We start from the raw sequence: 13,550 nt of genomic DNA on the forward strand, positions 1-13,550 counted from the left end.
CGTGCCCCAAGTTATATGTGGGGAAAACTACACAGCAATTTAGACGTCATATTTCAAAACACCGTAGCTCACTACGGACCAACGCAGAAGTCCCAACTGCTAGGCACATGCATGAACATCATCATGGTGACCCCAGTCTAGTGACATTAGGATTGTTAAGGGGTTAATCTAGGTTAATCTAGGTTAATCTGTTGACACAACACAGCCTATTTGGCATTGAAAATGAATATTTGTGACAGAATTATAAATTCCCACTCCTGCTGTATGTTAATATTTGGAAAACATACAATGATAACTAAACCTACTGGGCAATTCTTTGAAAAGTGTAGTTTTAAAATGGGGGTCATATCATGGCATCTGAAATTGCATGCTACTGTATCATACTGTAGGATCCTGAAGTAAGCCTGAAGTGTGCGTAGAGCTCTTTCAACCTGGGAAGTTAAAATAAAGTAACAATATCTGATATGATAAATGAATAGTGAACTGCATCCTAAAGAGGTTTATTATTTTTTTTTATCTGCATTTAAATAATGCATCAAAAAGATTTAATTACTGTTTTGCATCACAGAAAACAATGCACCAAAACAGCAGGAAGGGGTAGAAAAAATTCTTACTGAAAATCACTTTTGCAAGTGATAATGAAAATGTTATCATATATCTTACAAATTACTTGTTTTGCACTTCATTTGGATAAATCAATTGTCGAAGTTACTATGCTGTTCCAGAAAAATAGGATTCATGGGATTGTCTTAATTTCTGTAAATGTAATACAATTTCAAGACCACTTTAATACAAGAGGGTAACAAACACTTTTTTTTGTCAAAAAACTCTTTTAGAGCAAAATATAATGTATAGGTTGCCACAATATTATACACAATTAATTATATATATATATATATATATATATATATATATATATATAGTCCCCCTGCAGGTCATTCTTTATTCATGCTACGCATTAGATGACATATTAAAATTCACAAGTTCAAAAACCCCTTCCACCCCTCTCGGGCATGTTTTGCTGGGGAATATATTGGGTTAGATAGTCTACAGTCAGTTCGACATTTCCTACTGTCAGAAATAGATTCTTTATCAATATACAGATATGTTGTATAGTTACTAAGAATTGGTCATCTACTTTTGTTGATACTGTGGAAATTAGCCCAGACTTGAAGAACCTACAGTTTGAGTTTCATAGCTATTGGTTTAGCATGACAAATATGCAAAAACAGAGCAAAGAATTGAAAGGGTAAGACAACTATTTTTATTTCACTGTATATAAATTTACTTTTACAGGTAACCCACAACTAACCAGCTCAGTAAATATCATCATTAATGTTCTGGATGTTAATGAATTTGCCCCTGAGGTTACAATACCATATGAAACATCTGTGTGTGAAAATGCAAAACCAAGACAGGTAAAGTAAATTAGCATTTTAATTAGCATATTGCATGTCCAAACTACACTGATTGTTCAGAAATGATGGGGAATAAATAAGTCATGCAAAGCATTGATGGGGGCAGTGAACGGTTAGCTTAGTGTATCACTGAGCTGTCCTCCTGGAGCTCTGGCAGGTCCTTCTGCTCCCAGACTTCCAGGAAGGGCATCACCTGACGGACCCTACATTTCGGAGTTTGATATGATTATAGTGATATCAATGTTTTTTAAAAAAAATTACAGTAAGAAGGAAGATTTTGTTTCTGTTTCTAGTCCAAGACCGATAACATTTTTTATTTTTTCTTCGAAAGAGCTGTGTGTTCTATTTATTTGTTCCATCTGTTCTTTTATTCTATGTAAATGACTTTGTGATTGCTTTTTATGTCTTTTTTATTACCCTCTGAACTGAACTGTTAGAGAAGGTGCCCTGCTGTCACAAGACAGTCGAGAAGCTCTTTCCCACATGAGGAAATCCAGCCATTCCTAAGGCCCTCTAATGACCGACAAAGAAACTCATATGAGTGGTCTCTAGGGGGTTAAAAAGTCACATACATTGTTGCAAGTTCATTCCAGTAACAGGGCAGTATAGAAAGTGGAGTCATGTTTCAGAAAAAACTCTCAGACATAACATATGCCATTTGATAAATCACAGCAACCTGCACTCCAGCAGAGATCACTTTAAAAATCCACACATTAAAACTTAGCCCCATCATGTCCTTTATGTCCATGGAATACTGCTTTTACATGATAAACCCTATTATTGTTTTTTCAGCGTTTAACCAACCCCCCTTCTTTGCTATGCCAATTATCCAACCTTAGCCATAAACTTATTACAAATAACAATATAATTTCAAAGTGATCATATAATTGCTATATAAACATTGATGAAAAAGTACAAAAAATATGAACATTTCATGCACCATTTGCATTCGTAAAATAAAAAAAAAAATAAGACAAATTTGTTTCGGGAACCATACCATTGTAAATCAATTGAACATGTGTAATTTATTTGCTAGGTCAGCTCACCACAAGACATAAAATAACTGCAGCGTGTTACGGATTTTAAAAGCCTTATTTCCTATTGCTGGTTTTCTAGTACCATATTGCAATTATACATGTAGTACTGTATAGCTACTTATATAGTATAAGTTAACTTCTCTATCCCCTTCTCCCTATATAGAGGTATATATTGGATTTGTTGGAAGTTATTGGAATGTGGTTAGGGAATAATGAAAATAAAAATATATTCATTAGTATTCTTCTTTCTGCAATATTAAAATATATTTATCTGATAAAAATACCAACTTGCAACCTTACAATTTATGATATCCCCTAAATCAGTTTTTCCTAGTATCTGGTGTCCTTTATTATGTCTAATGACAATCTCAGTGCATTGGCTCACAAGGATATTGATTGTTAGGTACAGGAGGGATGTAATAATTTGCTCTTGAAAAGTTAGGAAGGAACCCAGATATCAGGGTTTTTGTACCAATATTTGGATTTTTAATGAGACAGTTATGACTTCATCATTCTAGTCTAATTACTAGACAAAACCATCTACCTTACTAAACATATCATAATAATAATAATTATTATTTATTTACATAGCGCACACAGATAATGTAGCGCTACACAGAGCTTTCTAAATCGGTCCCTGTCCCCAATGGGGCTCACAATTTAATCAACCTACCTACCGGAAGACCTGGAGGAAACCCACGCAAACAATAATTCATTTTCTAGATCAACTTGGGTCAACATAACGGTATGCGGCCATTGTGATAGTATAATCTTGGTTATATTTGACAATGGCAGCACACTGTCATGTTGAATCTAGATAATTGGTCTAGAAAAATGAATTAGCCCAGTAAGATAGAACGTCCTGTGGGCTACAGACTTCCTAGTAGGTAAGTCATGGAAGTGAGATAGCTGGTCTAGTAGTAAAGAATGAGTCCAGAAGGAAAATGTTCCTTGGACAATTAATGAGACTAGAATCTATCTAAGTTATCCATAAATGATTTCAAGCATGCAGTCAGTGAAACTATGTAAGTCAGGAACAGCTACACTACAGCTAGTGAACAGCTAAATTGAGTACAACTAGTGAGGATATACAGTAAGGGGTGTAGACTAGAGATACCTGGACTAGTGCTACTTTCTCTGGACAATGACACCAGCAGTTTTCCAGGTGACTTGTTTTATCTAGTGGGAAGGATATGAATGCAAGCTTTAAGAGACTCCTGAGGAAGGAACTTTTGCAGAAACGAAGTGAGACATATTTATCAAGCTGTCTGAAAGTCAGAATATTTCTGGTTGCCCATGGCAACCAATCACCGCTCAGCTTTCATTTTACCAGTTCTCATGGATATTTTAAAGAGGAGCTGTGATGGGTTGCCATGGGCAACTAGAAATATTCTGACTTTCAGACAGCTTGATAAATCTGTCCCGTTGGGTTTGTTGTTATTAGAATCATTAATTAGGATTAATACATATGGGGTGATATGTAGAGAGTTTGATGTTATATCCCTTCCAAGAATGCTGTACCAATCAGGATCTGAAAATCCAATTTTCTTGACTTAAGGGGAAGGGGGTGATTGTCACAATAATTCACTCTCCTGAATGTTCCAGAATCTATTTCAATTGGTTTTGTTACACTAAGCCTAAAACACGTACACTTTTTGTGTTTGTATTGGTAATTTTAAATTCCTTTAATAAAGGTTATGTTTTAGCAGTTCAATTCATTGAAACAAACAGTTGGATATCCACAGGACAAATATTAAAAAATTGGTCTTTTATGATATAATCCTTCATGTCCTCATAGCTGTTGACAGAAAGTCATTGGGTCCAAAGTCATAAGGTAGTCCATTATTATCCACTGTATCAGCATAGTTGTCAGTTGGTACTAACCTGGAGTTAGGTTGTATTTTTTAATTAAAGCTGTTTTTATAGCATCATAGCCCTCATCAAGCTCATAGGGAAAGTCAATAATTAATTCAAAGTCTTTGATCTGGGCTTATACACTGTGCTCACTGCTCAGAGCTGATGGTGTTGCCTGCAGGTCTTAATAAATGACCAAAGAAATATGTAAAAGTCTATGTCTTTGCCTAGCACTGGGAAACTTTCATGACAAGGCCTTTTGGCCTTTGTGTCCTGGGATTGGGGTTGCACAGAACCGTTAACCATTTGAAGATCCCCATTTCCACACAGGAATTCTCAATCAGCTCGGCACTCATGCAGATAATCAAACTCCAAAAGGCTATAGATTCGTAGAGCATGCAGAGACCAACAAGTAAAGGCTTTAACCCATTAACGACCTGGCCCTTTTTTGTTTATGAATCTCCATTTTTCACTCCCCACCTACAAAAAAATCTATAACTGTTTTATTTTTCCATGAAGAGATGTGTGAGGGCTTGTTTTCTATGTAACAAATTGAACTTTGTTGTGACAGGGTATAATATACCATGTCCTGTAATGGGAAGCGGGAAAAAAATTCCATATGCATTTAAATTGGTTAAAAAATGCATTTGCAACATTTTCTTGTGGCCTTGATTTTATGGCTTTCAAGGTGCTCCCCAAATGACATGGTGATGATTAGATCACGGGGAAGCTAAATTTATATAGGTTTCTTAATATTTTCAAAAATTTGCAAAAATTAAAATCTCCCATCAGAAAAAAAAAATTCTTCATTTTGCCATCTTCTGGCGCTAATATAGACCCAATTCTGTCATAACAGATTGTCACTCCCTGGTGACTTAAAGGGAAGCCATGATCAAAATCAAGGTGTCCCATACTGGCCCACACTTGGCCAGCATTTTGCAAAGTGGTTGGGCGTATTCATGAGGGGGCGGTCCCAGGCACTGCTTCTTCCCCAGACCGCCCTCCCACTTCATAGGCCGGCGGTGCCTATTATATGCTGCCGGTGCCTACTATATGTTATTAGTGAGGGAAGGCTGCTGCTGTAGATGTTATTAGTGAGGAGAGGCCACTGCTGGACATGTTAGTAGTGAGGGGAGGCCACTGCTGGACATGTTATTAGTTAGGGAGGCTGCTGCTGGACATGTTATTAGTGAGGGGAGGCCACTGCTGGAAATTTTATTGATGAAGCTGTGATAGGGTCCCTGGACTTGATCAGCCTGTGGATACAGGCCTGTATGTCGGCCTGTCCCCACAGACCCACACCTTGCAGAGGATGAAAATACTTGTATTATGTTAAAATATGATGCACAGACTTCTCATCATCCAGACAGAATGCAGCACCAGCACTGTAGAAACTGCATTAGCTGTAGTCCGGTCGGCCGGCAGGTGAGAACTCTTCGTATCATATTTTGATATAATACAAGGATTTTTAACCTCTGCAAGGTGTGCATTCTGTGTGGGAGGCCTGACAACGGGCATTATATATGGACCCTTATATACATGCAAAATGTGCAGAGGACGTGCTGTGGTTGGGGGTGTGGCCCCAGACAAAGGCTTGCTTTGGGGCCCACTCATTCCTTGTTATGCATCTGCATATGTCCAGTAGCTAATGGACAGTTCATCACAATATGACTCAATCATGGCAATGGGAAAATGGCAATGGCCCTCTGTCTAGTCCATACATTTTAGGCTTCTCATTGTTATCCTCAGCCAAAGTCTTTACATTTTTCTCAGCTTCCTTAGGCCCTGGAACAGTCTTGCCAGCAACTCCTGGAAACTCTGCCATCCTAAGGGTCGAGGTCTGATGTTGGTTTTGCATTGTCCACTGAAAGCATCCTGTTAGGCTGCAACAGACTGCAACAAAGCATTTTCAATGACAAGTTTGGTGTGTTGCGCACATCCTCCACTTATGGGAGAGTAGTTAGGATCACCCTTGATGGAGGCAAAGGACATGTGTCAGGATTACTGAAGATTACTTAAGAAGGTGGCAAAAAAAAAAGCTGCAATAAAACAAAATGCTTGCCTGTCCGGCACTGACTAACAGCTGGAGGGCTTCTGCCTGCCAGCTAACAAAAACAGATTTTAGCAACCTTCCTTGCATGTGACCTTCCCACAGAAATGCTTCTGTGTCTTTAGTTAGAAAGTAATTGCCCTCATGGCTTTCCTATGTTTCCACCCTCTAATCACTAATTAGGCAACAGGTAAGACCATAACATATATATAGGCAATAAGGGAGATACAAGTAGCTGTCTTTGTAAACCCTTATAATATAAATGTAACTGCTTATAGCTTAAAATAATTTACACATCCTGTAACCATATTTGAATCATGTGTTTGGGCTGTGGATCAGTCATTTATCCATTGCTACATATTTCTTAAGGACAAAATGGGGCAGATTTATCAAGCTGTGTGAAAGCCAGAATATTTCTATTTGCCCAAAGCAACCAATCACAGCTCAGCTTTCATTTTACCAGTGCTCATGAATATTTTAAAGGGGAGCTGTGATTAGTTGCCATGGGAAACTAGAAATATTCTGACTTTCAGACAGCTTGATAAATCTGCCCCAATGTTCTTAATATTTTCAGTTTAGGTATTAGATAATCTTATTACATTTGTCCTTTCCGGTTTTGGTCATCTTCAAAATGAAGTGTATTGACGTTAAATGTAATGAATTAAAATTGTCATTGTCACCTCGTGTTTAAAAAAAATTGGGATGTGATCAGAAGAATATGTAGACTTTGACATCAACTCAGTTTTTAGGTTACTTCCTTAGTGGAAATTAGGGGACTCAAGTTTGTTTCCAAAAATGGGTTTTTGTTTGGCAAATATTGTGTGGCGTATAAATGTATCTTATTATCAATCACCTTCAAATTGTATCAGTATTAAATAGTTCAGTTAAAGAAAACATTTCAGTTTGTACTTTCATACCAGCTAAGATTCAAATGGAGGGATGTCTGCCACTGTCCACACTCCCCCTCATGCCCCCCCAATGCTCACTTGGCTGTGGCCACAAATTGCACCTATTTCACAGCTTGTACGCAAGCCTCATACCCCTGCCCTCCTCCCTTCCCCTGTATGTCTGTTTGCCAGCATCGCCTTGGGTAACCAGCACTTGAAACTATACCTCATTGGTCTTTTACCTTTTTTTGGTTATATACCTCAGCACTTGCACTTTATATACACACAATTGTGTTTTGCATGAGGAAATACTCTTCTTCTCTTTTTTACATGGCTATGCTTCATGCTGGCACACTTACTGGTTTATATATTATACCTTCTTTTTGACATACACACCTGTCTATTCAGAGCAATTGTCAATAGAGTGTTTGGGAGGTTTCATTGGGCACCATTCAGTGCTTTTTGCAGGCGGTTAGACTGTGTGAACCTATACCAGGTTCATGTATATTACATGTTTTAAGTGATTTTAAATGTATGTTTCACTGTTTCTCTGTTTGGATTGAAATAAAATTTATATTGTTTTGTTATAGACGAGCTATACTGGTGCATCTTGTTTTCTTGGTGGTTTGTCCTAAAAAAGTGGAGGCTACCAAAAAGGGAAATCATTAGCAGGGGGCCCATAAAAAAGGGAGAATTATGATACTCCCTTTTCTCCAAACCTGCTCCACTTATAATCCCCTTCCCCTCCCGATTCCCACCCCCTTTCTTCTAGTCCATACTCAGCTTTCCACGCTCCCCTGAAGCAGCAGCAGCCACAGCCCTCGTCTTCTCTTATTCTCTTTGCGATGGCAGGAAACCACTTTTCCTGCCCTAAAGCAGGAACATGTAATATGCTGAGAGCATTGTGTCTCCCAGCTTCAGAAATGCATACTGTACTGTTATGGCACATTGGAAAATAGATGAGTATGGCTGCTTCTACTTTGGGAGAGTGTAATAAGGTGAGCATCTGATTTTATATTTTTTCAGCTGTGGCTCAGGACTGGGTGTTCCACAGCCTAGTCTTGGGCCATGGACTGGCGGTTAGGGGCCGCAGTTTTAAAAGAACAATTTGTGTTTGCTTTCACCATTCATTAGACAAAACTGAGTTCTAAATATAATAAACTACTTTTTTTTTAAACTAAAAACAAATGTGTACATACATCACACACAAAATGATTTGTATAAACTAACCAGAACTATTTTACTATAGTTTACTATTACTGTTGTACTATGCTTGTACAACAGTTTAAATCTGATTGATTAAGCTTCATCAATAAAACACTAAAATACTGTATTGATAAACAATATAAATATTACAATTCTAATGTGTACAATACATATAGGTATATGTATTAATATGACATACATACAATACATACAAAATTTGTTGTACAAATTGTCTTCTTATGGCAGTGTGTGGTTTGAAGAATATAGTTGTATTAAAAATGGAACTTTAATGTCACTTCCCTCTACTTCTTTGTCATTTTCCTTTTTTTCTTTATCCTCTAAAAGCCTGTAAATCCTAGAATAAATATTCCTTTTGTATGAGGCAGTCTATTGTATAAAGTGTTTACATAAAAAATGGTTTGACCAGTATGTGATTTCTGTCTGCTTGTCTCCTCTCAGATCATCCAAATTATTGGTGCTGCTGACAGAGACATGTCACCTACAGGGCAGAAATTTTCTTTCAGATTACCACCTGATGGTTTGACAAATCCCAATTTTACCATCCATGACTTTAAAAGTAAGGCTTATGATTATATCCATTTTATATTCTGAAAGAGCTGCATGCATTAGCAATCCATGGAACAAACAAATATCTTGATAAATGTTTCCCCACACTGCTGGGATTGTGTCACTTTTATCTCCTAATGTAACACATACAATGCACTGAAAAAAAATCTTTACCCTTGAATTGTTATCTCAATGTTGGAAAAATAAATCTACTTATAGTAAACAAAAAAAAAGTGATAAAGCCATTTTGTAATGGAATAATTCAGACTTGGCATTATGTGACAATCACCCAAGATATTTCCAAGAATACATATTATACAGTACCAAGCTGAATCTAAATTCCTTTCCGTTGCTGTATATATTGCAGCATATTTGGTACTTCAATTTATCAGCCTCAAAGACTGGGGGGAATTCATTAATGTGTTCCCGGCTTCAACAGTGCAGAGCTGGACAAGACTGGCCTTTTGCTGTGACATATTGTGTTGCACCCTTCTTATATTTTGGGGCAGAAAGACTATTTTCCGCCTGGTCATGCCCCTTTTCCCGCAAACATGCCCTTTTACAATGACCATGCCCCCTTTTCAGACAAGTCAAAAAAGTGAAAAGAAAAAGCCCTCATAAATGTGTCAGAAGGCATTTTGGAGAGTTTTTGGTGGAAATCTACCAGAAATCTGATGCAAGTGATTAAATAATTCCACCCATTGAATTGAGAGGCAGGGCACGCATATGCCCAGTATTCTTTTCAGACTGCTGTTAAGGCTCCCAGTAGAGATCACCTAGAGATCAAACATTTCAAAGCCCTTTAAGACTGAAAAGGTTAAAAAACGACAGTGCATATACAATTTATTATATACTATACAGGAGGGTTTATCTGAGTATAATATTAAACTGAACTGAATATTAAGAGGGGGTATTTATCAAAGCAAGTGCATCATGACTGCTTTTAGTGTATCCAGTGGAGGCCCAGTGCTGGCTATAACTAATGTCCCTGCTCCCTCTGCAGCCTGGCATGACACATTTTGAGCCCTTGCAAAACCACTGGAGTAGGGGTCACAATTCTAAGCCTTGTGTAAGCCAGTACATGCTTTGAAAAATCCCTAAGGCTTTTGATTATCTAAACCATGAATTTACTACAGTACAGTTTATTAAAATTGTAATTATGAGTCACATTTGAGGAAGCTTGCATTTACAATTTATTATTTTTTTTAGACAACTCAGCCGGGATTGAAGCACAGAAACATGGGTACAGCCGCAGAGATAAAGAGTTCTATCTCCTTCCAGTGGTGGTTGAGGACAGCAGTTACCCTATCCAAAGCAGCACAAGCACACTGACTATTAGAGTATGCAGATGTGACTCTAGAGGCGTTATCCTCTCTTGCAATGTGGAAGCTATTTTTTTACCTGTTGGTTTAAGCACTGGTGCTTTGATAGCCATTTTGTTGTGCATTATTATACTTTTAGGTAAGTTTTCACATGATTGTGTACTTTTTAGTTTTTAGTTTTTAGACATTGCAAAATGAGACTAGGTGGGCACATTTATCTCATTGCACTAGTCTATGATGCTGCTCCTGTCCCCTGGCTCCGGCCTCCTGATGAATCCTGGTGGCCAGCAGCACAGTGCAACCCCGTGCAAAACTGCAACAGATATTCTATGCTATGCCTGACCTGGCGTAGAACTACACCATAGACTGCGTCCTAATGGGAGCAGGCTATAGGCACTCTGCAGGCGTGGAGCAGCACCTACCCTCCATGTCACCAACCAGCTAATTGAGTGAAGTTGAAATTCCAGGAAAATGGCTTTTATAGGCATTTTTAGGCATTCAAGCCATGAAAATGTAGTCTAAGAAGTGTTAACAAGTTGTATATTTATTTCAGGGGCTGATGTTAAGGATAAATCTAGCACAATTTAAGATTGTTTTTCTTTGCTGTTTTACATTATCTACCAATTGCTTTGGTTTCCATATAAAAAAATATGTTAGCCCATATTCAGACTCTCTGGGGCAGATTTATATTGTGTATAAGTCTTAAATAGTTGCATGAAGGGGGTGTGCATGGCAGCCGAGAAGACCTGTGCACTGCCACTAGCTATAACCTGTGCCAGGAACTGTGATCAGCTATAACACAGTTCTACACCAAACAGGACCTGGCATAGAAGTGCCAAGTGGCGAAGCCAGCTCCTGGATATATTGGGTGCAGTTGAAGGGGTATGTTGACATAATACACTGTGGCCAATTTTCCTTAGTGCCTTCCCTGATGACCCATTCTTCTGGTTAATTTCTTCTATGCTTAGCGTCCACATGTACTCAGAGGATAGTTTAGTGCAGAGCATGAACTACATCAACTCATATGTGTCAATATAGGTTCCCCGTCACTAGACCAAACAAGAATTTCATAGTAACACGTGAAAGATAAGATTATTTTGCTAAATATTACCAAGAGTACCAAACTAACAAGTTGTCTTTTCTAAATTAAATGTTGCTCTCTCAATGTTACCCATTGAAGATGCTGTACTAACTTTCACCCTCTAATGCTGACAGTCATGCTCTGAACCTTTTTAACATTAGTTATAGTAAACCCAGTGATCATTTATAAATAGACACAGTTACAAATAATGAATGGCCCAATGTGCAGTTGTATCAGGCATCACATCACAATAGTCTTGTTTTCATGTTGCACGCAGAAAAACCTCCCCAGAAATAGCTAATTTACATATAAACATCCAGAGGCCATATATTGTGAATGCATGTATGGATTGTAAAAAGAAACAAAACAGCAAATTGATCTGGGGCACGACTTCCAGGGTGATGTGTCATTTAGCATTTTGTACTTCATGACAAATCCTCTTCATTTTACTTCAAAAATTTTGTCAGATTTATTTTGTTCTTTGTCTGAATCTTTCATTTTTGTTTTAGTTATAGTGGTACTTTATGTAGCATTAAGAAGGCAAAAAAGGAAAGATGCCCTGATGACCTCAAAAGAAGATATAAGGGATAATGTAATCCATTACGATGATGAAGGTGGTGGAGAAGAAGACACTCAGGCCTTTGACATTGGTGCCCTAAGGAATCCAAAGGTAATTGAAGACAATAAGGGACGCAGAGACATCAAGCCTGAACCATTGTGTTTGCCTCGTCATAAACCAACAGTGGAATATAATAGTGACATCAGAGATTTCATCAATGAAAGGCTGCAAGAGCATGACGGTGATCCAAATGCTCCTCCATATGACTCATTAGCAACATATGCCTATGAAGGCTCCGGATCAGTAGCAGAATCATTGAGCTCCATAGAGTCACCTAGCATGGAAATTGATCAGGATTTTGATTTTTTGAGTGACTGGGGACCTCAGTTTAAAAGCCTGGCAGAAATGTTTGGAGAAGAAAATTTTAACAAAGACAAAATCACTTAACTTACAGAAATGGCAAACAATCAACAAAGCTTTATCTAGACTATGTAAAAAATTTTTTTATATTAAAATGCTACAATATTTATCATACTGTCAGTTTTTGTTTGTTTCACAGCTGGAAGACTGATTCTGTAATGAAATTTAAAAAAAATGTTTTGCTATTTTTCATTAAAGTAAGAAAACTCAGGTGTGACATCTACAATTTACTGAAATGGTACTAAAAATAAATTTCATGTACTGACCTTTCTGTGGAAACAAAATATTTTTTTTAAATCAACTGATATACCGGGGAAAACTTTTTTCTTCTTGACTTATGTATTAAGCATTTTGTATATGAAAAAGGCTTTGTATTTGTTAAAAAGGACGTGCATTCCTTTTTGCCTTCACAAGGTAGCCAAGTGCACGTCTGTCTCATTCTTCTGGGTGGTGCTCTGTGTGGAGCAATAGGGGGTTCAAGGGGGTTACTTAGCACTACAATGGGTCACATGTAGCACTTGTTTTCTTTTGCCACTTTAGTTGATTGAAGACTTGATACTTTAACAGTGCTAAATTTGCTGTTGTGATGAATATTTTTTTTGTTTGTCCCTGATTTGCAGGTTTTGGGGTTTTTTTTGCAACTATTAAGGTGCATTTATGGAACCAAGCATGAGTCTGTTGTACTACGTTTTGCACATAAATAGTCTCTAAAAAAAGTTGCAAAGCAAATATAACATCTGTCTTGGAAAGATACATTTAGGAGCACTGTGACAGACACTCCCACCAGCTAACTTCTTATGACCCTGGCTTAGTCGCAAAAATGCACCCTAAAAATCAAGAAAAAACCCACAAAAAGAAGAAATACAAAATAAAGTCAAAATAAAGATACACGATACAACATTGTCTGGTTTCTGTTACTACTTTTTCAATTGTCTCAGATTAGACTTATTTGTCTCAGTTAAGACATAGAGACTTTTTTTTGTCCCAGTTGAGATTTTTTTTTGTCCCAGTTGAGTCAAATAATTCTCAAATCGTATTAAATTTAACCAGACAATGTGGTAATAGATCACCCCCCAAAGAGTTACGGGGGTGATCTACGGGTAGCTCTGGAATATATTTTTTTCTGCTGGGAGTGTTTTCAAGTTAGAT

The 13,550-nt window shown here is 37.5% G+C and overlaps 1 protein-coding gene across 6 annotated transcripts in view; it reads left to right on the forward strand.

Annotated features, from left to right (window-relative positions):
• The window catches only part of CDH12 (cadherin 12), a 508,006-nt gene extending 494,757 nt beyond the window's left edge, over positions 1-13,249 (forward strand). For all 6 annotated transcript variants that reach the window (XM_072152753.1, XM_072152755.1, XM_072152752.1 and 3 more), the window contains 4 exons: positions 1,297-1,418; positions 8,912-9,029; positions 10,229-10,480; positions 11,932-13,249. In XM_072152753.1, the coding sequence (XP_072008854.1) occupies positions 1,297-1,418; positions 8,912-9,029; positions 10,229-10,480; positions 11,932-12,428 (989 nt within the window). In that variant the 3' untranslated portion in view covers positions 12,429-13,249. The remainder of the gene's footprint in view (positions 1-1,296; positions 1,419-8,911; positions 9,030-10,228; positions 10,481-11,931) is intronic.
• Positions 13,250-13,550: the final 301 nt, after the last annotated feature.

Source organism: Engystomops pustulosus, chromosome 5, assembly GCF_040894005.1.
Source record: "Engystomops pustulosus chromosome 5, aEngPut4.maternal, whole genome shotgun sequence".
Taxonomy (NCBI): domain Eukaryota; kingdom Metazoa; phylum Chordata; class Amphibia; order Anura; family Leptodactylidae; genus Engystomops; species Engystomops pustulosus.